The following is a 13,561-nucleotide window of genomic DNA, read 5'->3' as shown; positions in this document are numbered from 1 at the left end:
GTCGGCTCTTATTAAGTGTACTCAGTTGCACGAGAGGTGATGGATCGTATATGAAATCAAAATACTAGTCCGAAGCGCAAGGCGACTGACTGGTAAGTTGTTTAGGTCAAAGAATGGGCAGAGGGAAACTCGGCTGAATGTGTGGGAATGGGTCGGGGTTGGTGATGTTGCTAAATGTGTAAGAGGAAGAGGACCCTGGGAAGCTTAGGAACCTTAGGAAACGAGGCGGTAAGTCCTTGGGCTGGAGGGAAGATGTAGGTAGCCTGGCCTGGGTTGGGTGAACTCTTGGTTGGCAAGAGATTGGCAAGGTTATATTAGTGGCAGAGTTCGTTGGTAGGTGGTAGGTGGTAGAGCAATTCTTATTCTTGTAAAAAGTCGTCTAAATTCCAGATGAACCGTAGTAGCTGTGTGCAGAGCTGTGTGCAAAGCTTCGAGCCGAGAAACGCCGGTGTTAAGGTCCTATACGAGGAGGAACAACCAAAGAGATGCTGATAGGTTCAAGTAAACGAGGGTAGCCGCAACAGAATCGTCTGGAGTACCGATGGATTTAATAGATCTGAGGGCCTACCAAACAAAGTCGCGTACTTATGATTGGGATGATGCAAGTTGTAAGGAATCGCGCGGTGAATTCGAACTTGCAGGGGGGTAAGTCTCGAGAAGTGGTGGTGGGGGTGGTGAATGTGGTGAATGTGTTGCTAACTTGAGGGATCTGATGTTGGACAAGGTAGGAAGAACTTGGGATAGCGCAAGGTGAACAGGGTAACGCAGACCAATGCAAGTGCACCGTTGTTGTGCCTTCCCTGTCACCTTCGGACAATTGATTGGTTGCGCCTACAGAGGCTTAGAGCCTAGAGACCCTTGGGGTGAACACCTGGTAAGTTTTGGTAGCTCTTTGGCACCTTTTAGGTGTGCGTACCAGGTATGTAGGGGGTTGCGCAGGTTGCAGCAGGTGTTATACACTTCCTAGGAAGTTGCTAGGGGGGTGGTGTAGGTAGGGTGTAGCGAAGTGATAGTGCTAGACTCTAGCGTGTGCCCTTAACCGGTTATGTATGAAGGCACATGCAAGCACCTTAGTGACTCCGGCTTCCGATCGACTCTTCCACAACACTTAAAGGACCCAAACTTATTAACCACTTTTCCTGAACAAGGGTCAGGTGTCGAAGAGTCCAAGAGAGGAATCGACAGAGTGAGATCGTGTCTTGTCGGAGCTTTTGCGCCGTTCCAAGATATCCTTCAGCTATCCGCCAGATCTCCGGCTTTCTGGTATTTGTATTTCCTTGCTGCCGCACTAATCGTCCCGTATTAGTGAGCTCGTATTGTTTCGATTTAGACGAACAAGTCGATATAGTCCAGTATATACGGGCAATATCGTCCATGTAAACCAGTTGCTATCGGAATTTGTCGTGTAGGTAATTAATTATCTGGCCAGGTTTCGCGGGGTGATGTCGAATCCCTGATCAGATCTCCTGCAAGGTCGATCCCGTTTGTTTTTATGCCGTAACCTCTAACAGTCTTACTGGAGGAAGAGTCCAACTCAAAAGCCTTGGTTTGCACAGCATTCACTGGTTGCTTTCTTGCTAATAAGCTATTGGCTTGATAGTTGAGAGAAGTATCTTTTCTGAACAGATGTCTTTCAGCTTGTAACCAGTGTGTAATCCGTTGCGTTATGATATCGTTAAGCTTCCTTTGTTCGTAGGAAAGTATTCCATAAATCAGTTGTGTCAGTCTTGTTGATTACTTACAATCGTTGAAATGACGGAAATAATGTCCAGCCATTAGACTATGAGCGTGGGGTGCATAGATTTTATATTCAAATTCCTCTACATCTAAAAATACCCCCCATGTGAGATGATAAACTCCAAAACTACATCTTCTTCTAACTAGCTACCATGTTCTACTCAAACAGGTTTTGTTCATACGTCTTATGACTTAGTTATAACTTGGAACCGCCCCGTTTGAAAATAATAATGGTGTGTAGAGAAGCAGTGGGAAGGAGGTGTCTCTCTCAACCCTCACCAGACTTGTACAGAGTTGCCTCCCTCCATCGCAAACCGCGAACCGCGAACCGCGCAACTGAGCTTTATCTTATCGTCAGGATACTGTAATGAAGAGCGATCCCTGTCTATGAAAGACGAAAGGGGAAGGGTGGGCGGCACTTAGACTTGTGACCCGACCGAAGTCAGCCAACCCACCCACCTAGGTGAGACACTATGTCCCCCCCCCCCCCTTTCAAAACTTTGGCCTAAGGATAGAACGAGGATCTATCGGAAAGTGTGGAAAGTGTGGTTGAGGACATGGGATTTATTTTGGCAATCCAGACGGCAGAACCTTGGGAAACGGTCAGCATGATCCCTCGTATGAGTCACAGTCAATGAGGTCGTGCCTTATTCAAGTTAGCATGCTGACTGAAGACTGCGAGATCTGGCTCTTTTGCGTAAGGCACCCTTTTTTAGGAACTCGCGTTTAAGTCTCTTTCTCTCTTTTTTATTCCGATGATGGTGGGGTGCAGCATTTTGTCCCGAATGTTAATTTCTAAGCTTAATTCTCTACTGCCCTATTGCTCTATTTGATATTATGTATGATTCCCTACCCTATTACAAACCTCGTGCGCAGGGGTTAATCATGCGAGCCGCGTGGTGTGTAGGGCGAAGCTCTATCTCCTCGTAAGAGTATGTGTCAGGTAGATTTGCCGGGTAGGTATGAATAGGTAGTTGTAAATCTTGAATATGTTAGGGGTCTCGCGCGGCAGCAGCGTTTCTGCAATATCTTCATGTCAATACGAAGCCTATGAGGTCATAGCAGTTGGTAGGATAGAGAGGATAGAGTCTCTTTGCATATACAACGTAGTATGATCTGTTGACGATGGAGGGGTAGATCTTGGAACATAGGTACATGATACATGCCTTATACTACCAAGCTGCCTACCTCCTAGGTACCTAGGTATGCACAAATGCTAGGAGAGTAAAGTATGCTGGTAGGTATGTCTTGTATGTTTGGTATGTCTGGTATGTCTGGTATATGTCTGGTATATGTGGTCTTGGCTTCTGCCGGACGTTGACCGCTCCGATGTAACTCAAAGCTGCAGGTTCCCAAATGTCGACGGTCTCTTCCCCATGGCGATCCACGGCTTCTGCACCCCCAGCGCCGAGTGCGGGAGCCAATCAATTTCGTAGCGCATTCAGCACCTCGGACGGGTCGTCGATAGAGTTTGGATAGCGTCCGTTCGGCACGGTGCGTGATTGGTATTTGAGTACGGATGTGTAATCCTAGCTGTTTAACAATACCTAACCGCGCCCAGCTGACGCTATAGATGGGACGGGTAAGGCTTATCTTGATAAATAAGAATAAAAACATAAATCTAATGAATAAATTTGAAAATAACTACCTAGGTACCTAACCAATTACATGAAAACCAAGTTTATACCTACTGTCTATACTGACCTTACTAACTACCTAATGAGGTAGTTATACTAATATACTGATAATGCTAGGTACTACGTAGCAACTAACAAGCATTAACTACCTCCTACATAACCCCCCACCTACGTAGTCCTTGCGCAACTTGCGCTCCCGCGCTCCCCGCCGCTCCAAGAAAGTCGAATAGGTAGTCCTTGCAGCCATCAGGAGAGGTATATCCCTAATCTCAGACGATTGAGGTGCTTCCCACCAATAGGATGTCTCGCTTTCAACACACCTTAATGATAAGCAAGGTAGGTACCTAGTTATATTCTGTATGTGTACAAGTGTGTGTGTATGTGTGTATAGGATGTGGTATACGCAAGCGCGCAGCCTTCGAATTTACGCGAACATCTCAAGCCTTGCGTATAAATTACATCAACCCAGTGGACGACTCGGAACGTCTGCCTGATGGGAGGCACTGCATTTGTCCACCGGCGGAGCGGACGGATGCTTAGATTTACGAGGGTGGGAAGCAGATTAGCGAGTTGCGTCGACAAAGCTCACTCGAGAATATCTAGGCTTCCACAAAAATTCTTCAGCAATACTATTCGCAAATCATGCATGTTTTCATGGCTCATGCCCACCCTTTAAACCAAACCGGAAGTTTTGATAGTATAACGACTAGGGATATTTGCGCGCGTAGATAGACGAAGGTAGGTAGCACTGTACATAGTATACTACACTACATGTAGGTCTCTACCGGGTATGCAGGCATGGATTTATCTTGAGACAAGGTATAAGTAGATGGTATGGAATCTGTTTGAAGCCACATGCAGGTTAGTGAACCAATGACGTACATCCGAATGGCATACTAAAGTGGTCCCCACTCGCACGCACAGACCACCGACCGTATTTATGGTTGTGTGGCTCATGGCTCTAGCAGTCTGGCAGTCTGGCTGATGCACTTCCCTTTACGCTTCCCTTCAATACGCACTTATCTCCACCACACTTCATTTTTAGTGCTTCTCTAAACGCAACATCAACTAAACGCATCCCGCCTTTCATCAACCCATAGCCTCCATTAGCACTTCCCAGCTCCAAAGAGAGAGGAGAGGGTGTCATTTGACGCATAGTAACATCCACTACAAAGTAGCATCTCCCGCACGACCCGCTCCGTATATCTTCATACCACACCTACGATTCTTACCTACCGAGACCGAAGTCGCCCTCCTTTGCGATCGCGGAACCTGATACCTACTTTCTACCAATTCGACCCAAAAGTCTAACAACCGAGAGGATCGTATACACGATGGCGTCTGCGTCTTTTAGGGAATCCATGAACTCCCTAGGGTGGTCACGCCGTGACCCAGACCGAGAATTTACAGCCAATACGTCACAACGGTCCGGGTTACTATCGTCGATAAAGTCATTAAACCCCTTTGGAGACCGTGGATATGTGCAATTACCTACTACAGAGAGTGCTGGCGCTCCATTACCGGCCAGCAACCGTCGCGAAGAAGAGGAAGGATGGTTTGTCCGTGAGTCCTCCCCTCGTTCTTGTTTTGAGTATCATATTTTTCCCCCTGCAGCGGACCTCTAAGTGGTCCTTTAATCGTTGACACCACGTGCGTCTTCCGCGCGGCGCCCGGCTTGTCTCACCTTCGCACATGGACTTAACGACCCGCCGCCACTGTTCCTCAGATTGACTTGGGACTGACTTGAAATCTCGATTCCTTTACCTAGTGAGCCGGTGGGACCGGTTATTAATATTCGGCGCCTGTAACTTGGCTGCCTTCATCTGCTTTCTCCTCTGCTTCGTTCTGTGGCCCGTCTTCGTGACCAAGCCCAGCAAATTCGTCATCTTGTAAGGCCAAGGCTCTCCTAGCTTCCCAGTTTTTCTTGCTACCCATGTCGTTTTGTCCTCGTGGCCCATGATAGCCTCCTTAAGATTCTAGATAAGATGAAGATCTCTGCAGGCAGCCGCTGCTGCATATGTATCAATCTTGCATAACGACACGGGTAATCCACCCGGTAGATCCAACCTTCTTTCTACAACGTCTCCCACAACTTACCCGGGTCCCGGGTCCTACGCGGACGATGTGCAACTTGAGAATAACGTACTGACATTATACTGCCTCTTAGATGGACCTTTGGCTCCATCCTTTTCCTCTGTTCCTTCGGGGCCATGATGGGCCCGATGGCATACCTGCAACACTTGGCATCTGGGCCGCGCTTGCCATTCACGGCAGCTTATTTCGGATCCATTGCGTTGACTATCTACTTCTCTATGGGTGTAAGTATGGATCGTTCGCTCTAAGCAAGATTGGGGTAGCTAACTTATCGCAGCTCCACAACGGCTTTCTTACTCTCATAGCCGCTGTCATCCAGATGGTATGCCTGCTCTGGTATCTGATCAGTTACTTCCCGATGGGTTCAAGTGGCCTTCGACTGGCTACCAGCTTTGGGGCGCGCAGAGCAGCTACTTGGATGACGGGCTAGACTTTGTTTATTGTATATTATTGCATTTCGCTTGCATTGCGATTAGAAGCCTATCGGTCTCGTTTACAGGTTACAATGATTGGAATTCGTTTATCAGGATGAAAAATCATTCTATAGTTAATAGGAAGGAATGTAAAGTGTTGACTATTGCCAAATCTCTCTATCTACGGTGGCTTCGTGCTTTTAAGTCTTGAACCTGATATTCATGAGTGATCAGTAGCTGCGAACATACCTACCTAGGTAGGTAAGTATGGGATAAGGAAACAATTATTCTACTAGTACTCGAGTATGATTAGAAGAACAATAAGATAACACGTACTCACCAATAGGGTTATAAACAATTGATCCGCCTAGAACGGTCTACAAAGATTGAAATCAGAGCTTGACCTTGTGTGAACCGGCCGCGCTTCATTACCTATGTGCCTATTCCAAATATAAATCCCTAGAAGTTGTTCCGAGTAATAAAATAATAGATCACAGATGAAGTCTAGCTGGATGTGTCCTCTATTTAATTTCTTAGATGATGGCCAAGGTCCCCTCGGAAGCTGCATCCCCCGTTGCCCAGATATATTCTATTCTTGGAAAATACAATCTTGGAAGTCAGTTCGTGTATACGTGGGTGAACATGGTTTCGATAAAGAGCCGGTTAGATCAAGACCCATAACTAGCAGCGGGAGAAACGTTTGAAGACTCGAATGAGACATAGGTTTGCTATCCGTAATAAGACAAATCCCGAGCGATGAATGGTGTATTATAAGGGACGGAGAAATCCCTCCAAAGAAAAGAAAAGCCCTCAAACCGAGCGGAAGAAGCGGAGTGAATTCAGGGACGAGGTAAGTACCTAATTGTAGGTGAGGTACCTACCTGACATAGGTACTATGTATAACATATAAATAAGAGATATACGATGTATGATTGAATGGAGAAAGCGGAGCACCGTGATGGCCATCGTGGTTGGTCGTTGGTCCTCAGGGTGATACAGGTAGAACAGAACAGGCAACATGGAGAATCAACGATCACTTACGAGACGATTGCGGTACTACATTACCTGTTTAGATATACGAGGTGAGGGGATCTAGAATTTGATTAGAACGTTGCGTAGAGAAGTCGAAAAGAGTTTACCGGAAGGAAAAGGTACAATTCATATATGCATGCTTCATTGTTCTAAAAATGGAAGCTTCATTTACGCGGGGTATAATAAGAGGGATGCTTGGACGAAGGAGGGAGAGAGAGAGAGACGAGATAAAAGAAGAAAGAAGAAAAAAACAATCTCGTTGTTCAAAATTGAATTTTAAAAAATGTTCCATCAAACCTCCCCCTCACTCCCCCCACGCGGAGAACAATAAATAATAATAAATGAGTCATTTAAGAATAGAATAACTCAAAGTTACCTGCTATGATAGGACCCTACCCCTCTTCAGCCTAACCACCAGAAGCTTCTTTACATGCCTATTCAGACGTAGGCATCCAATGTATATACATTTTATTCACCTATACTCGTTGTTTATGTTGGGGGGCTTTGCTTAGGTACAAGCAGCTGTGTGCCCCTCACTTATACTTATAAGCCACGGCTGATTATGCTTTTTTTTAAAAAATGGTTCAGGTGCAGCGAGGGGTTAGACCTCTTATTGCAGGTAGTGATGACGAAGCTGATTTTATTATATACCGAGTTTATCAGGTTGTTAGGCATCTGATTATATCTATAGGTATAAACGGGCAGTCAAGCTATCTACCTAAGTACCTAGGTAGATAGGTACATACGAACATTATGTATGAATATGTGAGCATGTAAATTTATGAATGCCACCTGGGCACGCAGCACAAGACAGCACATTTGTATTCCCTTAGCTCTGATGGTCCTTGGGTCCTCGTCTTCGAAGCATACCTAAGGGTGATAAATACTAAGGGTGATAAATAATAAAATATTCCTTTGCGGCAACTGCCTCACATGCTGGGTCATCCGCGAAACATGCACGCGGCAACGAATTATACCTTAGGTAGGTAGAAATTTAGAATATGACATTGTTCGTGCCGAGCAACAGCCGTAAAAATAGTAGGTATGTGACCTTGTTTCCGCCTAGACTTCTAGGTAACCTTACCAAGATAGGCAACGGGTAAGTTAGGATACCTAGGTACACGTCTTAGCACATGTACCTACCGCCGAAGTTGATACACGATCCTACCTAGGTACCTAGGTATTTCGAGTCGTAACTACCTTTACTACCTTACTACTTAGGTATGTACCTATATACATTTGCCTATTACACATCAGGCACCTGCCTTACATTGACAGGTTAAAAGGGCAGAAGAAAATGTTTGACGCTCTAGGAGTCGTGGTACAAAATATCATGTACATAGAACATAAGCGTAAAAAGAAGTTAAATTTAATAGACGTATTGTACAAATACCATATATGATTCTACCTATGCATTGATGTGGAGGGCTATCCTAGTACCGAGCAAGCATCATCCATCAGTTTCCAAACTAAATGATTGCAGCGTACCTTTTTATAAGTAACAAAATTCAAAAATCAACCCGTACAACCACCGGCTACCCGATCTTAGCTAGATTTTTTTTTTTCCTTAGGTCGTTTAGCAAGGGGACCAGAAGAGGGAAAAAAAAAATAATTTTTTTTTCCATTGCACACAAAATAAACCCATTTACACACACCCGTTACTCTTACAACATTGCAGACACACACTTCCTCATTTATTACTTTGCAATTTGTTAAAACCCTACTTCTTCTCAACTTTGCGTACTGTTACTCTTAAGCAAAAACGGAAGACAATCCAAACCCCAGAAGCATCACAGGCTTCACTTCGCTTCTGCGAATTCGTGAATCGTGCTTCTATCAGGTACTCTTTTTTTATCTTCCCTTACATGTACGTTTTTTTTTATTCCCCATCCTTACGTTCACTTTATTGTATTGCCATCATCATCAACCAACATTACCTGAGTACGGTTTTTATTTCCTACTACGAGGTACCGCTACAACCACTACAACCTATCCCGCGCACCCTCAGTCTCAAGTACGCAAGCTGTGGGCAACCATTACGGTCCGAACCGCTGCTTTATTTTGCGATACAAAACTCAGTGCCCATAATCCAGAGTTCCAGTTACTAACACAAACAAACTAGTTCGAAAATCCATGGGGTTTCTAACTTAAGCAGATTGAATTTGGTCAGGCCACACCGGGTTCCGTTCTTAAACTAAAAAGAAAAGAAAAGAAAAAACCCGCTGCAGCCCCAAGCACTGGCACAGTCATCTCATCTTTTCGGATAACTGTTACATTTTCTCCCTCATTAATTTTTTTTTTCTCTCCCCCCCCCTCCTCCAATCCTCCCAAGACCTAAACGACAACAACAATTTGTTAGTCACCCACGTAACCAGCCAAGGCTTATTTGAGAAGTTGTGGTGGTTTTTTTTTTAACGTCGCCAATAAAAAAAAACATCCTTGGTTTAATACACCTATTCAATTTTTACTTTCCCCCCGTCCTCGGTTGAATTACACCTGGGAGGTTTGTTGATCGCACCCCGCATTCACTTACAGGAATTGATAACCCACTTACCATTGGGCCATTTTTATAACGAGTTAAAAAAAAATTCTTCTTGTCGGCTTTTCATCCCCCTCACACATCGTCGATTTTCTGCGAATATTTTCGACACGACATTCTTGAACTGGCGTAACAGATCTCTCGCATCGCCGATACTATATTTTCTACTGGTTGATTGACCTATTTAGGTTTCGACTTGAGTTCCACTTGCTGTTGGAAGCTTGATCAGCTTGCATCTATACTTGTGGAGGGCCACCCAGGGCTGGTGAGGTGCTTCCAGGGCTGGTTGAGCGCCTGGCGTGTCGGTGGACGTGGGAAGATTATCTACCCCCTCACCTATTACAGGTACGCGACAGACCAGTATTCTGTCGCTACTCTGCTGTACAACCTCATAAACTGCAAGACTCGCATACGAATATCGTCAGGTCGAGTCTTAGCGCCATGTCTAATTCGGCATCATTTTCGTACGCTCAGGCCGCTAAAGGCCAATCTACTACAATTCCACCTGCTACTGCGTCCCAGTCGAGTTCGCAGAGTCAAGCGCCATCGACCACAAGCACGCAAAGTCGCGACATCGTCCCTACGCCTAGCACAAGGGCCCCCTCTGTCGCAATCTCGACAACATCGAATGAATTGGATGGCTCGCAAAATACTGGTAATTCCTCTGTGAAGGCTGAGTCTGTTAGCTTGAATAGCGTCGATTCGGATATCACCTCTACTAGCGACAAGGCAGCAGAGTTATCTGGCCTACCAAACCAGGGCGCTGAAAAAGCATTAGGAGAAGTTGTACCACAAAGCGCTGAGAGGCGCGGCCGCGGTCGGGGCCAGACCCTCACTTCGCAGACGACGGATGGCGGTGATGGTAAGAGGGGTCGAAAGGGCAAGAAAAGCCGAGCAAGCGAGAAAGAGTCTGCTCAAGATCAGGACCAAGAGAAGAAGGAGAATGTACCCCCCAAGCCCGAGCTGTCTGAAGCACCAGTGCCAGCAGTTAACGTATGGACACAACGACAGGAAGCTAGGGCTGCAAAGATCAAGACAGCCTCGCCTACGACTACGCAACCGCGTAGTTCCAGTAGCGCAACCGCCAGTCAAGTTGACGGATTATCCAATACAAATACAAATACACAGGATCAGAAGCAAAAGACACCTCAAAATGAGGGTGCCGAAGTAGGTGGAACTAGCAGTAGGCCCTCATCCGGTGGACCGAAATCATCTAAGAAGGACTTCGATCCATTTCGAAGCAATGGACAAGTCCCCCGCAGGGCGGCGCCTAGAGGGGCTAGGTTAAACGGCGAAGAACGAGTTCCTTTCGAGGCTCTCAGCCCGGCCGCAACTAACACTTCGTCCTGGCCAACGCCTGAAACAGCTGCAAACGGATTGAAGACTCAAGCTCAAGGTGGAAAATCCGAGAAAGAGCAGAAGGATGAGTCCGGTCCGAGCAAGCCTCGGAGCAAGAAGGAGTGGCAGCCTATAGAATTCGTTCCTAGCGTGTCATTCAACACTCCTATACCTTCGAGAGGCGGTTCGCGAGGCGGTCGTGGTGGTCTCAGGGGCGGACGAGATTCTTCGGCGAGAGGCAATCATGCTGCTAGTGTCTCACTTGGTAAATTTTCAGAGCTCCTTACGACCTGCGCGTCTGCTAACTATCGTCCAGATCGAACCCAGCACAATGGTGCGGCTGCAGGATCCGCCGCTGGCACACCGGCGGGATCCAAACGTGCATCTGTTGATGTGTCGGCAGGCCGCGACGGCCGAAAGCCCCTGACCCAGTCGGCCTCGGGCAAGGCTTCAGGAGAAGCGCAATCTGTAAGTTCAAAGCTTTATTCAAACTAGACCAGAAGCAATGCGACAACATACTAATCCTAATTTCAGGCCAGCTCAAAGGCGGATACATCGAAGCAGAGCCAGCCCGATTCGGCCTCCAACGGGGCTTCGAGCCAGAATGCTCCGGCTCGGGCTACGAGCTCGAACCAGCGAGCTGATGAGACGCAGAGGTCATCACAGCCTGCAAGAGATGGCGCTAGGGACTCGAACTTCCAGGGTCAGAACCCCGTGGGCCGTAGCGAGCGCGTAAGAGGTGGTGGCCGCGGTCGTGGAGGCCACGCTGCTGTGAACGGAGCCGCCCATTCTCAGTCTCAGTTTGGCCAAGGCGCCAATGGATACAATTATCCGGGCAATGGAAGCATCCGACAAAACGGCCACCAATACCCCAATGGCTACGTGCATATGCCATACGGAGGCGCTTATCCAGCTCAGGCAGCAGGAGGCCAGCACCGCAGTCGACCTAGTTCAGGAAGCAATCGCACACAACATGGTAGACATCCGTCTTCAAGAGCCACTCCTTACACAGGAATCAATATGGCATATGAAGCCCCGGTCTATCCGCATGGCCATGGTCCGTATGGTGGGTTTGCGGATCCTACTCACTTATTAAGCGGAGTATTATCACAAGTCGAGTATTACTTCTCTATCGACAACCTTTGCAAGGATACCTACCTTCGAAAATGCATGGATTCTCAAGGGTTTGTGCCCCTGAATGTCATAGCTTCCTTCAAGCGAATGCAAGAAATAGCCGACTATCAGATTATTCGCATAGCCTGTGACGCTTCACCTCATATCGAAATCATCATAACGGATGATGGACACGAGAAGGTACGACGCCGCGAAAATTGGGAGCAGTGGGTCCTCGAAATGGGGTTGCGATTCTCACACGCTCAGAATGACGGCCCGAAGAGCTATCGTGCATACAACAGCCAAATGCTGTACTGGCCCCAGGTGCTTCCATATGGGGGTGAGGCGCCTCCCATGTTCTCGCCAACTAGTGCGGAAGCGCATTTCGCGGCTTATATGTATGGCAACGGCGTGACCTCCCCAACTAGCAACGGTATTAATGGTCATACTCGCCCCTCCGATTCCCAATTGTCTGCGACGGTTCCGGAGTTCTCACCAACCGCCAACCTTGCAATGGGTACGGTGAGCCAGCAGGGCGAGGCCCAGTCCACATCCTCTGGTAATGGCCCGGTGTCAGATAATACTGACGGAAAGACTACTGCTCCGCCTTTGGGTGAACAAGCCAGCTCTCTCCCTAATGGTTCTCACGAACAAGGAAGCCAGGGACAGATTAGCCTAGGTGATAACTCGGCCACAAATGGAATTAGTGTCAGCCATGAAACTGAGGCGCACTAATTCAGTCCTTTGGGCTGATTCTATGAATAGTTCATGAGGCTTAGATAGCCATATTACGTTCCTAAGGCAGGTATATATCTACCTTATACGATTCTAGCGTTACGATGAATCACCAAATGATGAAGTTTATGCGGCGCTTCAATATCTTGCGGTTCTTATACAACCTTGCCGACCTGCGGTCATCTGAAATTTTATTACTCTTCTGGTTTCGGCTCCGGCTTATGGGGCCGGTGCTGCTGTATTCGGTGATTTCAACGGAATTTCTTGGTGCGGTTAGTGGACGGATACCCATTCACCGATGATGATCGATTACTTTCAATGGAAACCTCCTGGATACGTCTGAATAAGATACGCTGTGAGTCTTATCTATCCATGGACTTATGGCCAACGGACTTACCGCGTTGGCGATTACGGACGATTAGCATGTAGCACACGATGGATGTCTAACTCCCGGAAATTTTTTAACCCTCCGAAATAGAAGGATTACGAGACGATATGTCTTTACGCCCTTCTTATGTGGTTGCCACGTAAATAAGAAGAGATTGGCCTTGTGTCCTTGATCGTTATTACGGCAAGCCCTCCTTGTTTACTGTGTGCTCGGCACCACAGTTACTTTCTCTCTTACGTTTGTTCACCAGAAAGCAAGCTACTTGCCACATATAGTAGTGGCCTCGACATTGGAGTGGGACTGTCATTACGGCAAACCCACCCCCTTGGTGGCATGGAATATGGATTCTTTCAAGAATCAAATCTCGGTGGTGATTTGTGGTTAATGCGAGTCTTTTAGTCCTTCTCTCGGTTACTCGTCTCTGCGGATCTGTTGGCCCTTAGACGCCTCCGCGCGCGCAGAGGTAAGCATGTCGCCGCTAGACAAAAGTATTAAGCACTGATTTGTTATTCTTTTTTTTTTTTCCTCTTTCTTC

The 13,561-nt window shown here is 46.9% G+C and overlaps 2 protein-coding genes across 2 annotated transcripts; both read left to right on the top strand.

Annotated features, from left to right (window-relative positions):
* Window positions 1-4,305: 4,305 nt before the first annotated feature.
* F4812DRAFT_429571 (SFT2-domain-containing protein) lies at window positions 4,306-6,054 on the top strand. The gene is made up of 4 exons (XM_047934280.1): window positions 4,306-4,937; window positions 5,143-5,263; window positions 5,542-5,692; window positions 5,746-6,054. Exons 1-4 carry the CDS (start codon window positions 4,709-4,711, stop codon window positions 5,896-5,898), a joined length of 654 nt encoding a protein of 217 aa, XP_047789760.1. The 5' UTR covers window positions 4,306-4,708; the 3' UTR covers window positions 5,899-6,054.
* Window positions 6,055-9,299: 3,245 nt separating this feature from the next.
* Window positions 9,300-12,693, top strand: F4812DRAFT_397319 (uncharacterized protein). Its single transcript, XM_047932176.1, has 3 exons — window positions 9,300-11,055; window positions 11,107-11,258; window positions 11,325-12,693. The coding sequence occupies exons 1-3, from the start codon at window positions 9,894-9,896 to the stop codon at window positions 12,636-12,638; spliced, it is 2,628 nt and encodes an 875-aa protein (XP_047789759.1). The 5' UTR covers window positions 9,300-9,893; the 3' UTR covers window positions 12,639-12,693.
* The last annotated feature ends 868 nt before the right edge of the window (window positions 12,694-13,561 follow it).

This window comes from Daldinia caldariorum (assembly GCF_022478825.1).
Source record: "Daldinia caldariorum strain CBS 122874 unplaced genomic scaffold F4812scaffold_9, whole genome shotgun sequence".
NCBI classification, from domain to species: Eukaryota; Fungi; Ascomycota; class Sordariomycetes; order Xylariales; family Hypoxylaceae; genus Daldinia; species Daldinia caldariorum.
This window is presented reverse-complemented; position numbering and strand designations above follow the sequence as displayed.